The sequence below is a fragment of the Mastomys coucha genome, unplaced genomic scaffold, assembly GCF_008632895.1.
Source record: "Mastomys coucha isolate ucsf_1 unplaced genomic scaffold, UCSF_Mcou_1 pScaffold6, whole genome shotgun sequence".
Classification (NCBI taxonomy): Eukaryota; Metazoa; Chordata; class Mammalia; order Rodentia; family Muridae; genus Mastomys; species Mastomys coucha.
The window spans coordinates 72230392-72253186 of record NW_022196912.1 but is presented as its reverse complement, the minus strand read 5'-3'; the positions used below and the strand labels follow the sequence as shown (position 1 = coordinate 72253186).

The 22795-nt window shown below is 39.6% G+C and overlaps 1 protein-coding gene across 2 annotated transcripts in view; it reads right to left on the bottom strand.

Annotated features, from left to right (window-relative positions):
- Positions 1-4779: 4779 nt before the first annotated feature.
- The window catches only part of Mipol1 (mirror-image polydactyly 1), a 293032-nt gene continuing 275016 nt past the window's right edge, over positions 4780-22795 (bottom strand). For both annotated transcript variants that reach the window (XM_031356719.1, XM_031356720.1), the window contains exon 11: positions 4780-9090. In XM_031356719.1, coding sequence (XP_031212579.1) covers positions 9024-9090 — 67 coding nt within the window. In that variant the 3' untranslated portion in view covers positions 4780-9023. The remainder of the gene's footprint in view (positions 9091-22795) is intronic.

Genomic DNA, 22795 nt, shown 5'->3' with positions numbered 1-22795 from the left:
TCTTCGTGCAGGGGCCGTACAGCCACGTGTTCAGTGGGAGATAGACTGGGCTGACTGGGTTCTGAAGAAAAGTCTGCCCTAGACTGATGCTACCCAGTTCTAACTTTTAGGGAGAGAGAAAATAAGATAGCATCTATAATGAAAAGGGCCATGGGTAAGACTGATAGAACACATCAGAACATTAGACACCAAAACAAACAACCCCCCCAATCCCAACCTAATAGTTATTAAAATTGAAGGCAAAGCAATGGAAAATATTAGAAACACATAGAGGCGAAAAAGAACTAAAAAATGAATGCACTGTGTCCAACACACATCAAGTAGCCAGAGGCAGAGGGCAAAATTATTGCATGAAGTAATTACTGAAAGTTTTCTAATGACAAAGACTATACAAACTCACACAAAATACAAGAGTCACATGCACACTGACATACTGCATAACTCAAAGGTCAGTCAATGTAAGTGACAAGGAGAAACAGTTTATGGCAGTCAACGGACATGAGCAGAGGATGCAAACAGGAACATGAGGATCTGGCTAGGTTACCATATCTGAAATGCACCAGGAAGAAGATGCACGCTCTTTAACCCAGGACTCTGTTTGTAGCAGTTTACATCTGCATGGGCAGCAGGCAGCAAAGGAGGCGTTTTTAGACATTCGGAAGCCAAGCAGACAGCACTGTAGCCGGTGACATGACAAAATGGTAATAGGAGGGAGTGAATGTAAGCCAAGAACACTAGAGCAGTGTATATAGGGGGGGGGTTGGGGGGGAATGAAGCCCTGCCGTCCATGTTCCTTTTTTAAAGGCAAATCACCTACCATATTGCCATGGTACACAAGAGAAGTAAGTGTAGCAAGAAGGCCTTTATGAGACCTTATTTTTCTAAATAATATCAGTTTATACATTATTACTTTATAGAATCTTTGTTCCACAGACTCTTATTGTCCACCTCAATCCTGGGGATGTGTATGTGCCCCAAGTTTACTATACAGTGTAAATGAAACAATGTCTTTGTAGCTATTCATGACGAGTCCACACTCCAGCACAACGGAAGCACTGCTCCCAGGTTTCTGCATTATTATCATTATTATTAATTGTTATAACTATGTTTCTGAGACAGTGTAGGTATATAGAGTGAGCTGCCTTGGAACTTAAATTCTCCTGCCTTAGCTTCTCAAATGCCGAGATTGCGGGCCTGTGCCATTTTGCCCAGCAAATCCCTCTTAAAAAATGAACGCTGTGCTCTAAGTTTTTGTACGTTTGTATTGCATGTTGAGAATAATCTCTGCACCCTCACTATCCTCCTTCTCACCCCTTCACTTCCCACTGTCCCTCAGACAGATCCTCTATTTCATGCCACACACACACACACACACACACACACAATTTCATACATCTATATAAAATCTAGGAACTACAAATTCAATAACTTGTTTCTGAGGCTGTCTTAACACAGTCATCTCCAGTTGCAGCCAGTTTCCTTCAAATGACACAGCTCATCCTTCTTCATGCTGAAATGTTGCACTGTCTATGTGCCTCATTCCCTTTATCCAATGTTGGTTCCACAGCTCAACCATTATGAACAGCGCGGCAATAAACCCAGATGTGCACGTGTCTGTGGTATGTTTGTTGTTTGTTGCCTGAAAGCCCTTGGGCAAATGACCAGAAGTAGTATAGCTGGGTCACATGAAAGATATCTTTGGAGAAAACCCCCACACTGACTTCCACCAGCAGTATACATACCTCCACAGCGTGCTTTCTGGATTCCTCTCCCTCCCGCCTCTCTCTCGTTTGTATGTGCGTCCACATGTGCACTCACCTTTACAGTCACGTGTGAAGGCCAGAGGCAAAGGTGAACCTGTTCGATTCACCCATTTTTCTACCTTTACATTTTTTATTTTTGTCTTGTTTTGAGTCAAGGTCTCTCACTGACTGTAGATCATTGGACAGTGAGTGCTTAAGTATCTTCCCGTGTTCATGTCCAGCTGCACTCTAGGATGGCCACGCCCAGCTGTACTCTAGCCTGGACTCTGACCTCAGGTCCCTAATGCTTGCTTACACTAGAACACTTTACTATTGAGCCACCTCCCCAAACCCATTGTTGTTGTTGTTATTATTATCCCCCCCCATCTCCATGCTGAGATTTTATCGAGTTTAGCTCGCACAGGTCTTGTGTATGCTACCATAATCACTGTGCAATTGCCATGCTATCTGGGAAAGACTCTTCCCTCATAAGTCATCCTCTACCTCTGGCTCTTGCAATCTTTCTGCTCTCTCATGTAACAATTCCTGAGTCTTAGGAGGATGGGGTCTGGTCTACATGTCTCATTTAAGGTGGAACATACTGCTGTCTCTTATTCTCTGCATCTTGCCTGTTGTGGGTCTTTGTGATTAACAGCCAAGTATTTTAGAAACAAGCTTCTCTGGTGAGGGTTGACAGATGCAATAATCTATGGGTATAGTGATAAATCATTAGGAGTCATTTTTAGTACTGTGTCCATTTAGCAGAATAGTAGTAGTTGGTTCCCCTTAGGGATTATGACCTGTCTTGCCACACACAGGTTCTTGGTTCAGGTAATATTGCTAAGTATAGATTTCATGTTATGGAGTGGGCCTTAAATCCACCAGAGATGGTCGGTCATACCTATGACATTTGTGCCATTATTATACAGTGGGCATGTGTTGACAAGCTGTTTGGTATTAGGCCTCTCAGAGTGCACATCTGGATAAGACTGATGATCACTCCCTGCCCCCCCCCCCCATCCTCCAGTAGTTTGCAAAGCATCTTCCAGGACTATGAAAGCTGGACAGTAGGAATGAAACTTCCAGGTCAATATCAACTTGATTTCTCCATGTCCTAAGACTCAAGTATGTGGTACTTTCAGCAACAGGATCTTACTCCTAAGTTTCTGAGGGTAACCAAAAGCACTTGCCTTGGTCTGTACTATTAGGGTGTTGTCTATTGACTCTCATTGGCTAAGAACTCCAAAAAAGGTAGCACCGGGATTTTCATTAGTTAGCCAGTGACACATGGTAGGGACTTCACTGTTTTGTTACATGATAATTTCGTTTAAACTCACTATGCATATGTTATATGGTTATGTAATTTTACATGTATTATATGATTATATAATTTTAGAAAGCTTCTACAGTAATAAGTTTCCATATGATCTTTTAAGTGTTTCCATGTGATTTTTTGAATCTATAGTATTATCCCTCCCCATATTATTGTCTTTTATCCTGTCCGTGCCTCCCTCCTTATTGCAGTTTAACCCCTCCTGTTCCATTATTCCTCTTTAAGCCTTTATAGCACTCATTTCTATCTCCCTTCCCTTGAAAGTCACCCCTCATGGCCCCATATTAATCTACTAACCTCTGAGTATTCCAGATGAAACTTATTTGATGGTTCAGGACTGGCATCTATAAAGGAGAGCATCCATGTGATATTTATCTTCCTGGGTCTGGGTTACCAGCTGCACCAATTTGTCTGCAAACTTCATTATTTTATTTTCCTTAACAGTTGAATAATGTTGGATTGTGTAAATGTATCACATTCTTATTATCCATTCATCAGTTGATGGACATCTAGACTGTTGCCATTTCTTGGCTGTCCTGACTACAGCAGCAATGAACATGGATGGCAGCTATGGTAGGATATACTACAGTCCTTTGGGTTTAGTCACAAGAAACAGAGTTCATAAAATATGAAATACATCTTCAAATATTCAACATCATCCATCAAGAAAATGCAAATTAAAAACTTCTTTGAGATTTCAAATTATTCTAGTTATAATGGCTAAGAAAAAAACAAAATAACGAAATCCAAACCAAATGAGGACAAATGCTGGCAGAGATGTTGGGCAATGCGAACATCTGTTCCCTGCCAGTGGGTGTGTGGTCGGAATGGAGATCAGTGTGGAGCTTCCTCAGTAGGTTAGAAACTATTCTACCACATGATATTACACTCGTTTTGTATCTCATGAAAAATAATATTTACTATTTTACTACCATAACTTATTTTACATCTGAATAGCTTTTTTCCTTCCTGAGAACTCTAGTGCCTCTCGTGAGCCTGGGTGTGCCTAGGTAATGTTTGTGCCTTCTATCTCCATGGCCATATTTTGCAGCAGAAGCAGTGAAAGCAAGCTTCTACAAAACATAAAAATACATATATACTGATAACAGATTTTGCCAAAAGAAAGGTACAAAATGCCACACAAAGAACAAGACACTTGACAAGCGCAGCTCATGGGCAAACCTGTTGGCCCTTAGAAGAGTTGGTGGGAGTTACTGAGCTAGTGGAAGATGGCTGCTGTGGGATCTCAGGCATAGTGGAGCCCAGTTCATGCTGCAGCTCCAGAGACTGAGCGGAGAGGAACTGTAGTTCAGATTGAATAGTTAGAGAGGCTTGGAGGATACGTCATACATTTGCTCTTATCAACCTTTATCTTTATTAAGGAAATAATAAATAGTTTGATTGTAACTTGATCTTCTTCGCTGTAATATATTTCACAATGAACATCTAGTACAATGTCTTCAGTATTGTATACTTATAAATTTGATTAAGATCAATGTGTAGGAACTGTATTAAAACATGTAGGATTTGAGATAGGGGATTTTATGTGACTAAAAAGTAAATACAAGTTTTAGATACTTGAGATGATGCATTAAAGTGTATGCTTGTTAATAACTGGATAGTTAAACAGGTGGCTTCCCAAATGCCAGCATATTCTGAAAACACACTAGAGAACAACAAAATCAAGGGCAGGCACAGTAAGGCTTCACAGTAAAAATCACTTTAATGATTCTTAAAAATACACATTTATCATTGTCAAATTCTATTTGTGAAGACCTACATTAAAAACAACTTCAACCTTTAAAGACGTAAACTCATACTAAAGAACACAGTGAAAGAGAAGCTTTTCAGTAAGGGCTATTTCAGTAAAAGGATTACAAAACATTTGGTAACTTGAGATGCTAGTTTGGAACGTATGCTACTAGTTCAAATGTGCAAGCTTCAACTTAACAAATGTTTAAAATATTTGAGTTTTAGAACGGTGCCAAAATAAATCACATCTTTTCTAGAGATGACATATTTAGCTAAGCATGGGCAATATAAATCTTTCAACCATTTCATGTATTTGTTTAAAAGCCCCAGAAACCGCATGCGCTTCCAACCAAACATGCGCAAAATGCTGCTCGCTGGAGCCTGACAACCAACTTACAAATCAATTTTAAACAGGCAAATATGCTTTTGTGTGTATTTGTGGTTATATATGCAATAACCGAATAGAGAGGTTAATTGCAAATGAGTTACCAAGAATGCACTACTATATGTGGAAAATCTGTGTACCACACAAACTGTAAGATGAAGGAACATCTGCTAGGGTTATTACATCATACAACTCCTTATGTATAATCACCATTTGACGGTGGAAACTTCAAGAAGTTATTATAATCTCTAAATAACTAGATGCAAATTAATTTATTTTTTATAGATGATGTATTTACTTTTTTAATTTATTTTTTATTAGATATTTTATTTACATTTCAAATGATATCCCTTTTCTGCAAATTAATTTCTATGTACCCTTTTTCTTATCGAACCAAAAAATATTTTAAACCTTTTCTGGTGAAATAAGCAAATTCTATTAATAAGTTATCCAAGATTCTTCAGTTTATTTTGATAAGGAAATATAAAAAATAGAAGCATATAATATTTATTTCTAAATGTATTTTTTGTTAATTAGCTTAAAACTCAATGACTTATTTATCAAACTCAAAGTTATTATATATTAATCATTAATTTTGTCGTAATGCTTGTATGTTTCTTGTAACCCACCACTTTACCTGTAACTGGCTTTTATCAAATATGTGTTATAGGAAGCACAGTGTGTTGGGAATATACTTTACCCTTTTTGTAACTCTGCAGCATTGGTTTTTAGCAACAGACCAAATTAAAGGTAGTTTAGAATATTCCTGCCTATGTTTAAGTAAAGGATGAGGCAACCTCGGAGGTGACAATAACGTCAAAGGATTTGTGTGTGTAGTTTACATTGAACTACATAGAGAGAGATGTATATAATCTTTATATTACTAGAGAAGTCATGCATATGTGTAAAGAGGAAGTGGAACAATGGTAGCAGAGATGACAGAACTTAAAAATGTATCTTTTAAGACATTCTAATTGCTGCCCTATTTAACTTTTTATTTACAGTGTGTATGCTTACTTGACTTTTAAGTGTCTCTGTGAATACAGGTGCCCATGGAGGTCAGAGGGTGTTGGGTCCTGCAGACCAGAGTTATAGGAAGCTATGAGGCACCTGACTTGGGTACTGGGAACTAACTTGGGTTTTCTGCAAGAGCAATAAATGACCTGACCATGAAGGCATCTCTGTAGCAGCAGACATTAAACTATTTGCTGTGCGCCAGTGTATGTCCCTGCACCAATCATTATACAGATAGCACAAAATTTGGTTGCTATGTTAAATTAAATTAAAAATAAAGATCCAAAGTTGGGGTAGATAAGGATTTGGGGAAGGATATGGGAAGAGCTAAGGGGAGTAGGTAGGGGTAAATATGATCAAAATACATTGTAGGAGATATTCAAGGAATCAATAAAAATATCTGAAAAAATTAAAAAGAAAAATATTTGCTATACCAATCTTTTCCTTACAGTGAGGCTTAGAGACCTATAGTTTAAATGAGGGAAGTTCCAAAAGGCTCTGCATTTGTTTTATCATCAGAATCAATATAATTAACAATGACCATAAAACAATAAAATCAATACTGAAATCTGTATAATTATCATGCAGCTGCTGGTAGAGTCAAATATAAAATGATGTGAAATGATGATTTGCAGATCAAGTGTTACAACCAACAGTTATCTTTTCTTTAAATGAGTTGCTTATTTTTTTAAGGAGTGAACTGTCATGCTGCTATAGGAATGACCTTGGTGATGCTTTAAACCCAAGGAAATGCTGCAAATGGAATTCTTTAACAGATGAGCTGCTTTTTAATAAGTGACAAATGGATTATCAGTGATTATAGTTATCCCTTCACATAAAAATAGTGATTACTTGAAAGAGTGTTGGTGGGCATTTTTAAGAGTAAGAACTCAAGACAAACTTTGTCTGGGACATTTCTGAATGCTTTGGGGGAACCTATTCTTAAACGTGGTGGATGTTAGAAGTGTTCCATGAGTTTCATTTTATAATCTCTTGCTCTTGTATGACAGCACAGGAACTGGTTGCTTGAAGTGACATTGGAAGTTATAAAATATTTTTATTTGTGCTTGGTGTTCTAACACTTCAGAGTAAATAACTTCAGGTAACTGTTCGTTTCTAAAGACTAAACTGAAAATTCAACTTTTACCCGTGACTGTGTTAAAAGCATTTGGGAATGGATATTTTCTATACTTACCTACACCCCCTGGATAAGTTGCAAGATGCCATGTCTTCACGAGGGGGTGGGTGGGGTGGGGTGAGGTGGCTGTCCAGGGCATAAGGACAGGCAACTAAGGCACTACCTCCCATGTTTAAGGAGTCACTGGTCCATCAGAGGCTATGATGCTCTCTGTGACTCTGAAACAAGGGCAGCTAATTTATTTTTAAGGTCTGCTATCATTTATCTTGTAAGTCTAGTGCGTTAAAATCACTAAGCGCATGAAACAAGAGTAGATTTCAAAGCTGCATGCAATGAGATGAATCTTCATTTTTCAGATTAAGGAACAAGAAAAGAGTGTATCAGTATTTTGATTCATATTTCATCTATGACAAAGGACCTCAAAATGTTCTTCAGGGTTGAAAGAGAAATAAAACAGACATTTCTAATGGTTTGTGAAAGAATGGTATAATCTACCATTCTGAATCTAAGTCTAATTTGTTTTGTTTTTGTTTTTGTTTTTTCATTTCATCCTGTTCAAGGTTTAGCCTTTCAGCTATCTAATCTGTAAAATTGATAATATTTTTCATAAGTATTCATAACATCATATGACCTATGCTTTTATTATTTTTAGTTATATCTTAGATAAATTCAAAAGTAGTAATTTAAACCAAATTGCAAAAATGCTTTTTTCTAAGTCCTCATATTTGGAATTTTTTTGTATCTTATACATTAGATTCCCTTCTACCATAGCAAAAAGAATCATCTAAAAATAAAAAAAATAACAAGAATGCAAACAGGTTTGATGTGTTCTTGCCTTTTAGGATAGAGACATACTAACTGGCACATGCTAATTTTCAAGCCAAAAGTGTCCCAGATTATAAGCAGAAACTTGGCTCTTTCTACAGCTTAAATGATGCTTAAATAATTACCTGGGCTCAACATTAAAAAATACCAACAATATTTATGCATAAGCATACATTAATAGCCCTTTTTATTGAAAACAGTGTATATTATTTATAGTGAAACAAAAATCATGCCTTGGTGACTGCCATTTTAATGTACTATTAAAGCAAATTATACATTTAATTCATGGCATCTATACTACATTCTTCAATAGTAAGGACAAAAGCTGCATACATACATTGAAGGTAGGCTACATTCTCTCATGTCTGAGCCTTTCCCATCAGTTAAGAAATATACTCTATACTGAAAACGCATTTATTTGGAGTTTTGACCTAACACAGTGGATTAAGGCTTGGACAATATTTACTTTGCCGAACTTTGATTCAGAAAGGGCCATATGCGGGGCTCCGATCCTGACTGACTTCACATGGTTTTTATAGTATACTGGCTAAAAGATTTACATTAAAGGCACAAATATAAAAAAAAAGTTACAAAATAAGCTGCAATGTTATAGTTGGTCAAAGCCTGTAGTTAATATATTTGGATAAATGACTGAAGTCAGCAGCAAAGTGGTTAAACATTTGTGATTTGATTTTATCTCAGCTTGGAATGTGGTTGGAGTGTCCCACTTCTAACAACTGTTTGCTAAGTTAAGGCTCTTAGTGTTTACACAGTGTTGAATGAGGCAGCCTGGTCACCAGATGTGATTGCTCCCCCAGACTGGGTGGCTTTCAGTCAGATCACGGTCCTCACAGTCCCTGTTCCAACCTTCTTCCTCAGGACATCCACCAGCCTTTCTAACCTATGCAGGGGAAGGGGAAAAAGACAAGGAAAAGAAAAAGTGCAGTTATTATTGGGAATATTCTGGCTGCAAAGAACAGTATGTGCCTGTGACCAAGCCATACTGGTAGTCATGCTAAGAAACAAAGCGTTACTGTGAGAGACACACAGAGTGTTAAGAATTGGGGGTAAAAGAACAGCGCAGCATACAGTTTAACTCGGATCCCTGATGATGTTAGATGTTACACAAAATATACAGATCACTCATTTGAATGCATTTCTCTACCTGCATGAAAGTTGTGAATGAATTACCTACTATGTAAAGACAAGATAGCATATCAAACAAAGAGCAGTTTCAAGCAGATTTGTGTAAGAAAAATATCTTTTAATATAGTCATATAGGTAGTCTTAGATATGCTCTTGCACATACCAAATCCCTTTCTTTTTCACAGTCAGCTGCTTAAAATAAAGATGAAAAATTTAATGTTCTAGTAGCAGAAAGCATACATGCTTTGACATTGATACAACCAGACTTCCAGTGCTACACTTTTTAAAAAGTTCCTATTCAGAGTAGTACAGACTAGGAGTTACCTATAGACATGCTTTTTGGTCATAGGAAAGTGATTTTTTTTTTTTTTAGTTGGTTAAATTGACAACCACCTAAGGTCTAGAGTGCCTTCTGTAGTGCTCTTTGGGTGCTGTATGGAGAAAAAGCACGTTACACTGACCAGCTGGCTCTGCTCAACAACAGAGGGCACAGTCACAACAGTTGTTTCTTATTTTTGTTTTGTTTTGCTTACTAGAAGAACAAAAACTCAACCAAATCTCTCTCTTGATGTCATATATAGAAAAATCTTTATAAAACCAACAATCTTGTGCTCCCTCCACAAAGATTAGCAAGCAACAGGCTTTTCTGCTCCAGTTTGCCCCATTCATATGGTCCTTCACAAATAAACGAAGCACAGAGCAAGATTCTAAAGATGATTTGAGAGTACAGCAGGGGAGGAACAAGTCAACTGCATACGGCTTTGGAAACCAGAGCACATTTATTGGATGACTGCACATAGCAAGACTCTGTAATCAGTGGTGAGGACCATGAAATAAACACTCAGAACCTTAGAGCCTTCCTTTAAGAAATGGGGCAATGGTCTCAAAGTGAAATATAATTTTTTTTTGTTTTTAAATTTCAAGACAGGGTTTCACTGTATAGACTTGGCTGGCCTATAACTTGCTTTGTAGATCAGGCTGGCCTCAAATTCATGGAGCTATGCCTGCCTCTGCCTCCCAAGTGCTGGGATTGAAGACATGCACACAATGCCTGGAGTAAATCTTATTTAAATTATTATGCTTTTTGGCTGTATAAATATACGTGAGTAATACACGAGTCACTAAAAACAGTCTCGTGCTACAATTTTCTAATTTTCAATTAGAAAATTCATGGAAAAACTACATTCACAGTTTAGCCTTTTTAGTTGGGCATTGCTTAGTGGTAAAGTAGACCCACCCAATAAACTTTCAAGATTATGAATGATGGAGATACATACATCTTTTAAGGTGAAGTTATATTAACTTGAATTGTGGAAGAGAGCATACACATCTAGTATGAAATAAAAAATACTAAAAGTTAATTGTTAAAATCCAGGTATAAGCTAATTGTTAAAATCCAGGTATAACTTACATTAACTTCTCGTTGGGCCATGTTAGGATCAATTCCAGAGTCCTGTGCATGGTAGAGCCCTGCTTTCCCACTGAACTACAATCTGAGGCCCTGAGCTAACTCGTAACAAATGATTTCCATGAGAAACCTTACCAAACTGTTAATATTTCAATCCATTATTAACATAAAGTATTATTTTTAGTTAATGAAATATGTCAAATATGTCCTTGCACCTTATCATTCATAATATTAACTATGAAAAATGTTTTTTATAAAAATAAAAGTAAGTTCTACTGTGCACTGTTATTACTATTACTATGCTATTACTATAAAGCCAGACTCAGTAGGGTACCAAATTGCTCACACAAATCTACACTGTCCTTCTTCGTGGCTTCCTCTTTGTAGAAAACCCCTTTTTACTCTTCTCTCCTCCTTATACATTCAGACATTTTGCTAAGGTAAGAGGCTAGGAGGAAATACCTGAGTATCATGTTTTGGAATGTCTGCCGTATTTCAACAATTAGCACATCAACCACCTTCTCAGCTTATCCAGGTTGAATGATTTGTGAAAATTTGATCTCAGAAATGAGAAAAATGTCAATTACTTCATTTTGTAAGAAAGCAACGACTTCTGAAACACAATTAAGCTCCTATTTTTTCCTGTAAGGAGTAGAATACACCTGCCAACCCGAGGCCGTGCCAACAGGAAGATAGGCATACATGCTGAACATCTTACAGGATTTGCCTGTAGGCTAGTTTTTACCATCCTATTGTTAAAAAAAAAACATGCAGCTCACTAAAATAAGACCCAAGTGTTTTGTATTAATCAGTGATATATCCGTGAGAGTTTAATGGGCTAGGAAAGGGCGATATCTAATGAGGACTATGAATTTTCAGATTGGAATATGAGGTAACTGAAGGACTAACAAGTAAGCTCTCCTAGGGGCTGTGAGGCACGTGGTGACAAGTGCAGGCCTTCGTTCCTTGTTTTTCGCTTAGAGATATTTCCACTAATGTTTGGGTTATCAGAACCCTATGAATTTCAGATCACATGGTAATGGATGATCTGCCTTTGTATGGTCATTACACCACTCCCCTATTTCTAAGTCAAATTGGAAAAGAACTTGCTGGTACATTTAACTTGTTTTAGCATGAATGTTTTGCAAAAAAAAAAATAAATTCATGCTAACTCATCTAGAACATAATAAATGGTTAAAATCTATTATTTGTTTTAATGGAATTTCTATACAACTTAAAAGCTAAATTTACAACTATTTTGGTAGAAATCCTATTTTTCTTTTCTTTTTCTTCATTGGTTTATTTATTCACTTTACAGCTTGACTGCAGCCCCCTTCCCTCCTCTCCTCCCAGTCCCACCCTTACACCCACTACCCACATTCCCTTTCTCTGAGGACCCACCCTGGCACATCAAGTCACAGCAGGACTAAGCACATCCTCTGCCACTGAGGCCAGACAAGGCAGCCCAGCTATGCGAAAGGAATCCAAAGGCAGGCAACACAGTCAGAGACAGCTTCCGCTCCAGTTGTTAGGGAACCCACGTGAAGAGTAAGCTGTATCTCTGCTACATATGAGGTGGGCCCAGGTCTAGCCCATTCAGACTGGTGGTTCGTTTGGCTGGTGGTTCAGTCTCAGTGAGTCCCCATTGGCTCAGGTTGGCTGACTCTGTAGGTTTTCTTGTGTTATCCTGGATTGCTCAGGCTACCGCATTCCTTCCCACCCCAGCCCCCACTCTTCCACAAGACTCCTATTATTTGGCTGCCCGTCTCTGCATCTGTTTCCATCAGCTACTGAATGAAACCTCTCAGAAGAGTTATGGTAGACTCCTGTAATAATTTAATTTTTATTTGTAGTTATATAATCACATATGCACTATAATGAAATTAACTTTTTCACAACAATATAATCTATAAGTTATTTACCATTTTTATGTTTTGCTCCTATGTTTCACTATGAATGAATTCTATGATATGCTTTGTATGTAAGAAATAGTCTATGAGTAATGTCTATGTGCCAAGAAGTCTTTAGAGGTTATCTATTCACATATTTAATATTCATTATAACTTTACTATAATCAGATGACAGAGACAAAGGCTACTGGGGGGAACTTGATCAGTGCCACACAGCTAGTGGGTTTTGGAGTTGAGATATAATGGTGGCCTAACTACCAAGGTTCCTAATCTTTCTAACATATTGTATTGCTTGAAAAAAGTACCAAGACCATTCTGCCTCTGTCTGAATTGTTATGAGGCAGAATTATTCTTAGCAACTGGATAATTTATTGCAATGGGACAAGATAAGAATGACAGAACTAATTCCTCAAAATAACTGACTTGTAGCCAAGTGAATAGTTTGTGTAGGAGCCACTTTTCCTCTTCAGTTCTAGGGCTTGAATCCACGGCCTTGAGAAAGCAAGACAAATGATCTACAACTATAACATATCCTCAGATAGTTTTACTTTTTATTTGGAGATAGAATCTGACCAGTTGCTCAGGTTGGCTTTGAACTCATTCTGTAAGACCAGATGTGGTAAGAATTCTCATATTCTCATATTAATCAGTATGGAAATTGTGTCCTAAAGTAGAACCTAAGCCACACCTGGTGGCACCAGTCTACAATCTCTAAACCCACGGGGCTGAGACAAGAAAATCTCATGATGTAGCTTCTGACATTCCTGGGAGAGACAATTTCACAGCAAACTCCCTGATTTTCTGGCTCTTACTGAATTTCTTTTCCTGCTATGACTAGTTTTCTTGTGTTAGATTTTTAACTGGTGATCTAAGTTTTCACTTTTGCTTTACATGTGTGGGTATACACATGTGTGCACATGTATGCATATATGGAGGCTAGAGGTTGACATTAAATGTTTTCCTCCCTTTTTTCCACCTTGTTTTTTGAGACTGAACCTGGAGCTCATTGATTCATCTAAGATATAAAGACTAGATTACTTTAGCCTGGAGGTAAGATGGCTCCTTATCCTGATGAATACCAACCAGAGAATTCTACAACCTAAATACCACTGAACTTTAAAATTAAAAATGGCTAACATTGTAAATTTTGTTATATGTTACTACCATAAAAATATCAGGGTTGGAGAGATGGCCCAGTGGTAAGGAATACGTGCAGTTACAGCGTATCCAGGTTCAGCTCTCAGCCTCCCTATCAAATGGCTCACAACCACAAGTACCTCCAGTTCCAGGGGATTTAATGCCTCTTTCTTCTGGCCTCTGTGGGCATGTGCATGCAAGTGGTGCACATACAGACAAGCCAGCACAAACATATATGCAATAAATAAAAAGTAAATTTGAACAGTAGGCATGAATTAGAGCTGCAGCAATGCGGATGGGAAGAAGGGGAGGATTGGAAAGACATGTAGACTATAGGCTCAGAACGTAGTGACTTCTGCAGTCAAAGAAAATAAAGTAGAAAAGGCAAGAAGGTCATCTCCCATGGTATTGGCTAACTCTCTGGTATTGGTGGCTAGGTAAATAGTAATATTCTGAGGCAAGGAGAGGAGAGCAGCAGGTTTCTGTTAGGAGCTCGGCCTACGAGGATTAGTTTTGTTTGACACTTACAAACCTCAGCGTTTGGTGAGATGTGTTTGTGGGGATGTCAAGGAAATGCTTGGATACCAGAATTTATGGTAATGGCTGATTTCTGTTTAGTCAATGGATATTTCATGAGCAATTAGGAGCAAAGTGAGAAAGATCACCTCATCAACAGATTGTTAGCAAATGTTATAATGAAAGATTAAGTATAGCCATTAAATCGTGTCTAGTTTGGTATGGAGGCATAGGAAAGGTTTGCAAAGGTTCCCATGTGATGCTTTGCAGTAGACTTTAAAAGGGGAATAAAGTCACCTCAAAAAATATGGGTGGGAAGTGGGTAAGGACGGTGTGCTCGTCAGGGGTTGCTACAGCTACGATGAAACACTGTGACCAGAAGCAACTTGGGGAGGAAAGGGTTTATTTAGTTTACACTTCCACATCCATGTTCATGAAGGGAAGTCAAGACAGGGACCTGGAGGCAGGAGCTGATGCGGAGGCCATGGAGGGGTGCTGCTTACTGGCTTACTTTCCAAGGCTTGCTCAACTGGCTTTCTTATAGAACGTAGGACCAACCAGCCCAGGAGTGGCAGCACCCACATTGGTCTGAGCCCTCCCCATCAATCACCAATTAAGAAAATGCCTCACCAGACTACAGATGGGGAAAGGATCTTCACCAGCCTTACCTCTGACAGAGGGGTAATATCCAAAATTTACAAAGAACTCAAGAACTTAGACACCAACAACCCAAATAACCCAATTAAAAATGGGGTACACAGTACACAGAACTCTTTTTGAGTTCTGTGGACTGTATCTTGTGTATTCTGTACTTTTTTTTTTTTTTTTTTTTTTTTTTTTTTTTGCTAATATCCACTTATTACTGAGTACATACCATGCATGTCATTTTGGGTCTGAGTTACCTCACTCAGGATGATATTTTCCATCCATTTGTCTGCAAAACTCAGGATGTTCTCATTCTTAATAGCTGAGTAGTATTCCATTGTGTAAATGAACCACATTTTCTGTATCCATTCTTCTGTCATGGAACATCTCAGTCCCACTTGGAAGGGAGAAGAAAGCAATCACAAGTGGGGAGGGAGGGACAGACCTGGAAGAGAAAGTGGATGGTGGGAGGGGATTGGGGGGAAAGGGGAACCTAATCTGGTATTGGGTGAGGGAAAAGGACTGAAGCCCCGAGGGCCAGCAGAAAGAATGGAAACAGGCAACCTTTGGAGGTAGGAGGTTGGGGGGACCCTCCAGAATGCACCAGAGACCTGGGAGGTGAGAGACTTTTAGGACTCAAAGAGAGGGACCTTAGATGAAATGCCCATAGAGCCCACCTCCAGCAGGAAGACAGGGCATCAAATGAGGGAGGAGACCATCCCACAGCCACACCTCTGACCCATAATTGCTCCTGTCTGAAAGAATTACAGGGATGGAAATGGAGAGGAGCCTGAGGAAAAGAAGGTCCAGGGACAGGCCCAAAGTGGGATCCAGCTCAAGGGAAGGTCGAAAGGCCTGAAGCTATCTCTGAGGCTATGAAGCGCTCACAAAAAGGGACATAGCATGACCAAACTCTGGAAGACCCAACAAGCAGCTGAAAAAGTCAGGTACAGATATTTGCACCCAACCAATGGAGAGAAGCAGTTGACCCCTGTTGTTGAATTAGGAAAAGGCTGAAAGAAGCTGAGGAGAAGGGTGACCCTGTAGGAGGGCCAGCAGTCTCAATTAATCTGGACCCCCAAGATCTTTCAAACACTGGACCACCAACCAGGCAGCATACACCAGCTGGTATGAGGCCCCAACACACATACAGTAGAGGACTGCGGGGTCTGTGTTCATTCAGAGATGATGCACCTAACCCTCAAGATACTGGAGGACCCAGGGAGTTTAGAGGTCAGGTGGGGTGGGAACATTCATATGGAGACGGGGGTGGGGTGGGGTGGGGAAGAGGTAGGGGATGTGGAACAGTGGGAGGGTAGATGGGGGGATAAAATATAGAGTGTAAATAATAAATCAATAAATCTTAAAAAATGGGTACAGAGCTAAATAGAAAATTCTCAACAGAGGAATCTTGATGGCTGAGAAGCACTTTAAAAAAATGTTCAAAGTCCTAGGTCATCAGGGAAGTGCAAAGCAAAATAACTCTGAGATTCCATCTTACACCCATCAGTATGGCTAAGATCAAAAAAGCTCAAGACATGCAGGGTGTTAAGGTTCATAGGAAAATTCAGCAATATTTACTTGATATTTTCTGCTTTTCTCATTTTCTCTCCTGATCTTTCCTCTCCAACTAACTCCAGCTGAAAAAAGGAAGGTGGGGCAGGCTGTGGACTCTGGCATCCCACTTCTAAGTGTGTCTGATCCCTTCATTCCTCTTCAAGTACCTGATGCTCCAGGTAGGTACACAGAACTCATTTTAGGGTTAGCAGTCTGATTCCTATATCCCAGGGCTTCTAGGGCCTCTGGAGAGTTTTGCTTTAAGTTTTTGATAACAAGGATCTGAATTCCAATACCTGATAATTGGGTGCTGTTGGATATTTTAAGTTTTTTATAAAACAGACAAACTTATCTTTAAAAAGAGAATAAAATCACTTCAGATTATACCACATGTGCTCTGAATCTCATCAGTGGTTTTTTTTTACCTGCTTAGTAAAGGTGCAGGGCAGTGCTATGAGATCGATAGGTCCCAGCCGCCAGTCCTACCTGATACTATTGCTATCCATGCTCTACTTGGCAAACTACAGAGGTCCAGAAACCCAAGTTTCTTATATGAATCAGAAGACCCAGGATCCCTTTCAGGTTCTACCTTTAGCTGAGCCCGCCCGACCAGGACTTAAAACCTTGAGATCCCTGGAAATTTCTACTAATATTTTCTTATTTTTTCAGAAGAACAAAAACAAAGAAACCAAAACAACAACAACAACAAAACCCCAAAGACGCAGACTGAGAGACTAACCAGTGCTCTGCTTGCAGACAAGCATCAGAACCTGGCACTCTTGGTTTCTACTTTAACGTTCATTACATTTCATTTTGGTACTCTGTTTGGTTTTTAATTAAAATTTCATTTTGGTTTCTAAAAAAAAAAAAATCAAAAACTCAAGAGATGGCACATGCTGGCAGAGCAAGGGGAACACTTCCTCACGCGCTGGTGGGAGTACAAACTTGTACAACCACTTTGGAAATCAATTTGGCAGTTTTCCAGAAAACTGGAAATAGTTCTACCTCTAGACCCAGCTATACCATTCCTGGGCATATACTCTAACATATATGCTCTAACATCCCACAAAACTCTTTGTTCTTTGCTCAACTATGCTCATAGCAGTTTTATTCATAATAGCCAGAAACTGGAAACAACCTAGATGTTCCTTAACTGAAGAATACATAAAGAAAATGTGGTACATCTAGATAGTGGAATATTATTCAGCTATTAAAAACAAAGGCATCATGAATTTTGCAGGCAAATGGAAGGAGCTTGAGAATATCATCCTGATTGAGGTAACCCAGTCCCCAAAGGACATGCATGGTATGTACTCACTTATTAAGTGGATATTAGCCATAAAATACAGGTACCATGCTACACTCCACAGACCCAAAGAAGCTAAAAAAGAAGGTTCAAGTGAGGACGCCTAAATCTCCCTTAGAAGGGGGAATACAGTAGTCATAAGAGGCAGATGGAGGGAGGTACCTGTGAGAGAGTCAGATGGGGAGGGGAATAGAGGATTAAAGATCAGGTGTGGGAAAGGACAGGAGAGATGGCTAGATGGCCATGAAAATAAATGAGAATCTGCAACCGACAGGGGTAAAGAGGTTGGAGACATTTCCAAGACATGGCCTGGGACAAGGGAGGTGCCCAAGAATCAATGCAGGTGACTTCAGCTGTGACTCACTACATTGGGGATATGGAACCAGAAGAGTCTACTTCTTGTATCAAGGCAGGAACCCCAGTGGAGCAAAAGAGACACCAACCTACCAACAGAACTTTCAACCCAAAATTTATCCTGTCTACAAGAAATGCAGGCATAGGGAATGGAGCAGAGACTGAGGGAATGGCCAACTAGTAACCAGATCAATTTGAAACCCATCCTGTATGCAAGCATCACTCCCTAACACTATTAATGATACTATGTTAATGACTGTAGTTAGGAGTCTAGCATGTTGTCCTCTGAGAGGCTCTACCCAGCAGCTGACTCACACAGATGCAGACACTCATAGCCAAACAGTGGATGGAGCTTGAAGACTCTTATACATTAGGAAGAAGAATTGCAGGCCTGAGGGTGATAGAAACTCCATAGGAAGACCAACAGAGTCAACTAACCTGGATCCTTGAGGCTCTCATTCTGAATCCAAATGAACCAAAGAATATATACAGGCTGGACCTAGACCTCCCCACACATATGTATCAGATGCAGCTTGGTCTTCATGTGGGTCCTGAACAACTGGAATGGGGTCTATCCCAAAAGCTGGTGTCTGTATGTGGGGTATGTTCTTCTAGCTGGGCCACCTTGTTTGGCCTCAGTGCAAGAGGATCTTGAGATGATGAACTACAAGGTGGAAGACAGGCTGTCATGAGAGTAACCAGGCAGGTCACAGATAGATTCTATTCTAGTTGTCACCAAAGCCACAGGAATGAATGAAAAATTCTAGAGCGGTGGTTCTCAACCTGTGGGTCATGAGCCATTAGTGTCACACATCAGATCTCCTGCATATCAGATATTTATATTATGATTCATAACAGTGGGAAAATTACAGGTATGAAGTAGGAATGAAAACAATTTTATGCTTGGGGGGTCACCACAACATGAGGAACTACATTAAAGATCACAGCATTTAGAAGGTTGAGAACCCCTGGATTAGAGGAAGAAATATGAAAAAGAGAAGAAGGGTGGGAAGGGGATAAACCAAAATAAAGCCAGCATAGTAAGAAATTTTGAGAAGAATCTGAGAAAGCAGTTTGAGAGGTAACAGATGACTTCTTGCTGTCCTACAATAAAGCATCAGTGCTTCAAGAAGGGATTAACAGGGCACTGTGGTTGCTTAAGGGAAGTTGAAGTAGTCCAGCATGGTGGCATATGCCTTTTATCTAAGCTCTTGGAAAACAGAAGCAGGTGAATCTCTATGAGTTCAAGGCTACCTTAGTCTGAATAGCAAGTTCCAGGCTACACAGTGAGATCCTCTATCAAAACAACAAAGCAAACAAAACAAGAACACACAAACACACAATACAAACAGGGTTGAAATTAAATGCCTATTTATTTGACTGAGGAAATGCCGACTGTTTTGGTACAGTTTTTAATGGTTGTCCAATTATAAGGAAGCATAACCAGAATATGAAAACTGAAAAGCCAACACAGACTGCTATATAAAAGCTCACCTAGCAAATGCACAGGACTCTAACTACTGGAGAACGTTTTAGATGGAAGATATGACTATATCTATGGATCATAGAAAAGGAGACCATGAAAAGATGTAGCAATGTAAGGGAGAAAGATGATACTTTTTAAAGCAAGGTCTCAGAGAGTGTTGTCATAGCAGGATTTGTAGGATAATCTCTGGAAAAATGACTAGACAAGTTTCCCTGTGGACTAACAGGAAAGAATTGAGGTGGACACAGCTGTGGACAATTTTGTAGGTGTGGGGGAAGAAAGCTGTCAGAAATCATGGCAGCTTGAATCAGTTTTCCCTTTGGAGTGGGAGACACAGGTCTCTGATGAAAGCACAGAGGGGGGAAGTCTGGAAAAGAACGAGAGTTCAATAGAATACGCGGGGGAGATGATCATGTACATGTCACAGGTGGGACTGATGGCCATTCTCTATGGGGCTAGAGACTACACTTTTGTAGAAGACATTGGCCCTTATATTAGCCTACCTTTTATTTCCCTATCAGCTCTGTATATTGGAAGTGGAAGTGGGCAGAGGAAATGACGGGAGTAATTCAGAGTATGACTTGTACATCAAGTGGGCTTAGAAAGACATGAGTAGAAGGAGACCAGTGTGTCTTGGGAGGAAAGTGACTCAATCCAGAATCCATATTTGTTTAAAGAAATCAAGTCTATAAGTCTTGTTAGTCGGGGGTAGGGGGAAGGGAATGGAAGAAACAAGGAACTGGTCTCTTAATTTGTGTTGAGGCTAACAAAGAAACCAGAACAAGACAGAACAAAACAAACAGAGAAAAAAGAGGAAGAAGAAAAAGAGCCAAAGATAAAGTACAAGAAAGGTAGACACACACTTGAATATGTCAAAATGCCATAAAAACACAAAACCAGAAAACATATTACATAAGCAAAAGACCTGTACTGTAAAAATATCCAGACAAAGCATTATTAGCCAAAACAAACAAACAAGCAACAAACCCCTCCAATAATGCCACTGAGTTCATTTTGTGTTGGCCATCTACCACTGGGCATGGGGCCTACCCTTAGACTATATTGGAGAGAACAGATTTTTCATTTGCAAGTGGTTATTAAATGGAGATGGCTTCTGGTTAGGGATGCAGGAGGATACTTCCTCCTCACAGCATAATGAAGGCAGCATATGCACATTTGACAGCACTACACTAGACATGTGACATTCTTTAATACCACTAACACCCAAAGTAGGCAGGGCACCAAAGCTACATCCTATTTCATATTTAAAATAGCAGCAACTGTTTTTTGAGACAGGATCTCATGATGCAGCCCTGGTTGGCCTGGAATTGGCTATGTAGACCAGGTTGGCTTCAAACTAATAGAGATCCACCTGCTTCTTTCTCCTGAGTGCTGGGATTAACACGGGTACCACTACCACAACTGGCTAACATGTACTATTTTTATTTAAACTTAAAAAATAGGCCTCACTACTAAAATATAATATAAATTATTATGTATTTAGATGAGCAATGAGCATATGTTAGACACATAATAATAGAAGCTGGGGAATGACTGAAGCTCTACCTGCATTTATCTAGTATCTCTACAGTAACTGAATTTCAAGCTTCGGATCTTAGAACAGAAACTTCTCATGATTCACCCTGGAATGATATTTATATCTGAGGTGTCTAAATTGCTTACTAGAAACCAGTTAGTCTGTGGCAGCAGTAGTGTAGTGGATGATACTGTTAGAAAAGTACTTAATGGTAGATAATTGAGTTATTTTGATTAAGTGTCTAACAATATCAGAAAGTGACTGAGACAATAGGATCAGAGGTAAGGAGGACACAACATCTGTCCCAACACCAGGAATAACTGGGACCTGGGGGACCCAGGCACGTAGGAACTCTGCCAGTCCAGTGGCATGGGTTCCTTAAGCTCTGTCTGGGGCGGTGCTCTGAGCAGACCTTGAGCACAAACTCCATACAACACCCAGAGGAAACTCCACTCCCAGGCACTCTAACACACCCAGGAACATAGGATCAGAGGTAAGGAGGACACAACATCTGTCCCAAAACCCAGAGTAACTTGGACCAGCAGTACCCAAGCACCCAGGAACTATTCTAATCCAGGGGCATGGGTTCCTTAAGGTCTGTTTGGGCTGGTGCTCTGAGTAGACCTTGGACACAAACTCTGTAGTGAGTCCCATAATACCCAGAGAAAGCTCTATTCCCAGGTATTCTAACAGGCCCAGGATCCCAGGATTCCAGGATCCCAGAATCACAGGATCACAGAGACAGATTGACTCTGAGGAGTTCTGACACAACCAGGATCTCAGGAAGTACAGGCTCCATTCAGATTTATCCAGGGCAGGTAGCACTAGAGATAACCAGATGGCTCGATGCAACCATAAGCACATTAGCAACAGAAACCAAGGTTACATGGCAGCATCAGAACCCAATTTTCCCACCATAGGAAGTCCTGGACACATGGTATCCTGGTCCTGGTATGATGATACCAGAAAAGCAAGATTCAGATCTAAAATCACTTCTCATGATGATGATAGAGGACTTTAAGAAGGACATAAATGTTGCAGCAAAGGCAGTGACAGGCCTGTGATTGGACAGGAATAGAGAGGTGGAGCTAGAGGTTGAGGAGGAAAAAGGGCAGAGAGCAGGAAGGGGTGGAGGATAATCATCACGGAGGGAGAAGAAGATGACGATTAAGACCCCAAGTGGTTATAACAACCAGGCTAAGGTTTTTTCAACCATAGATTAATTTGGTCAAAACATTGTCTATCATTTGGCACTGAAATTATTGTATTGGCATCTTGTAATTATGATCTTATTATTATATAAACCTGATTAGATAATTAAGCCTTAAGAGTCATGCTTTACCAGGTACTAGGCACTAGATGAATGATTGTGGGGTGTGTGTAAAGAATTGCATGTGAGTGAGATGTTGCTGCTAGCTGGGAGAAAATAGCAAAAACCTGCTGGGACATAGTGTTGTGTCTGGACGGTATCGGCACTAGAGCGTGGTCTGGTGGGAAAGACTGGGGTGGATTCATTTTTTTAATATTTCCCACAACACATAAATAACTCCCTCAAAGAAATACAGGAGAACACAGGTAAACAGCTAGAAACCCTTAAAGAGGAA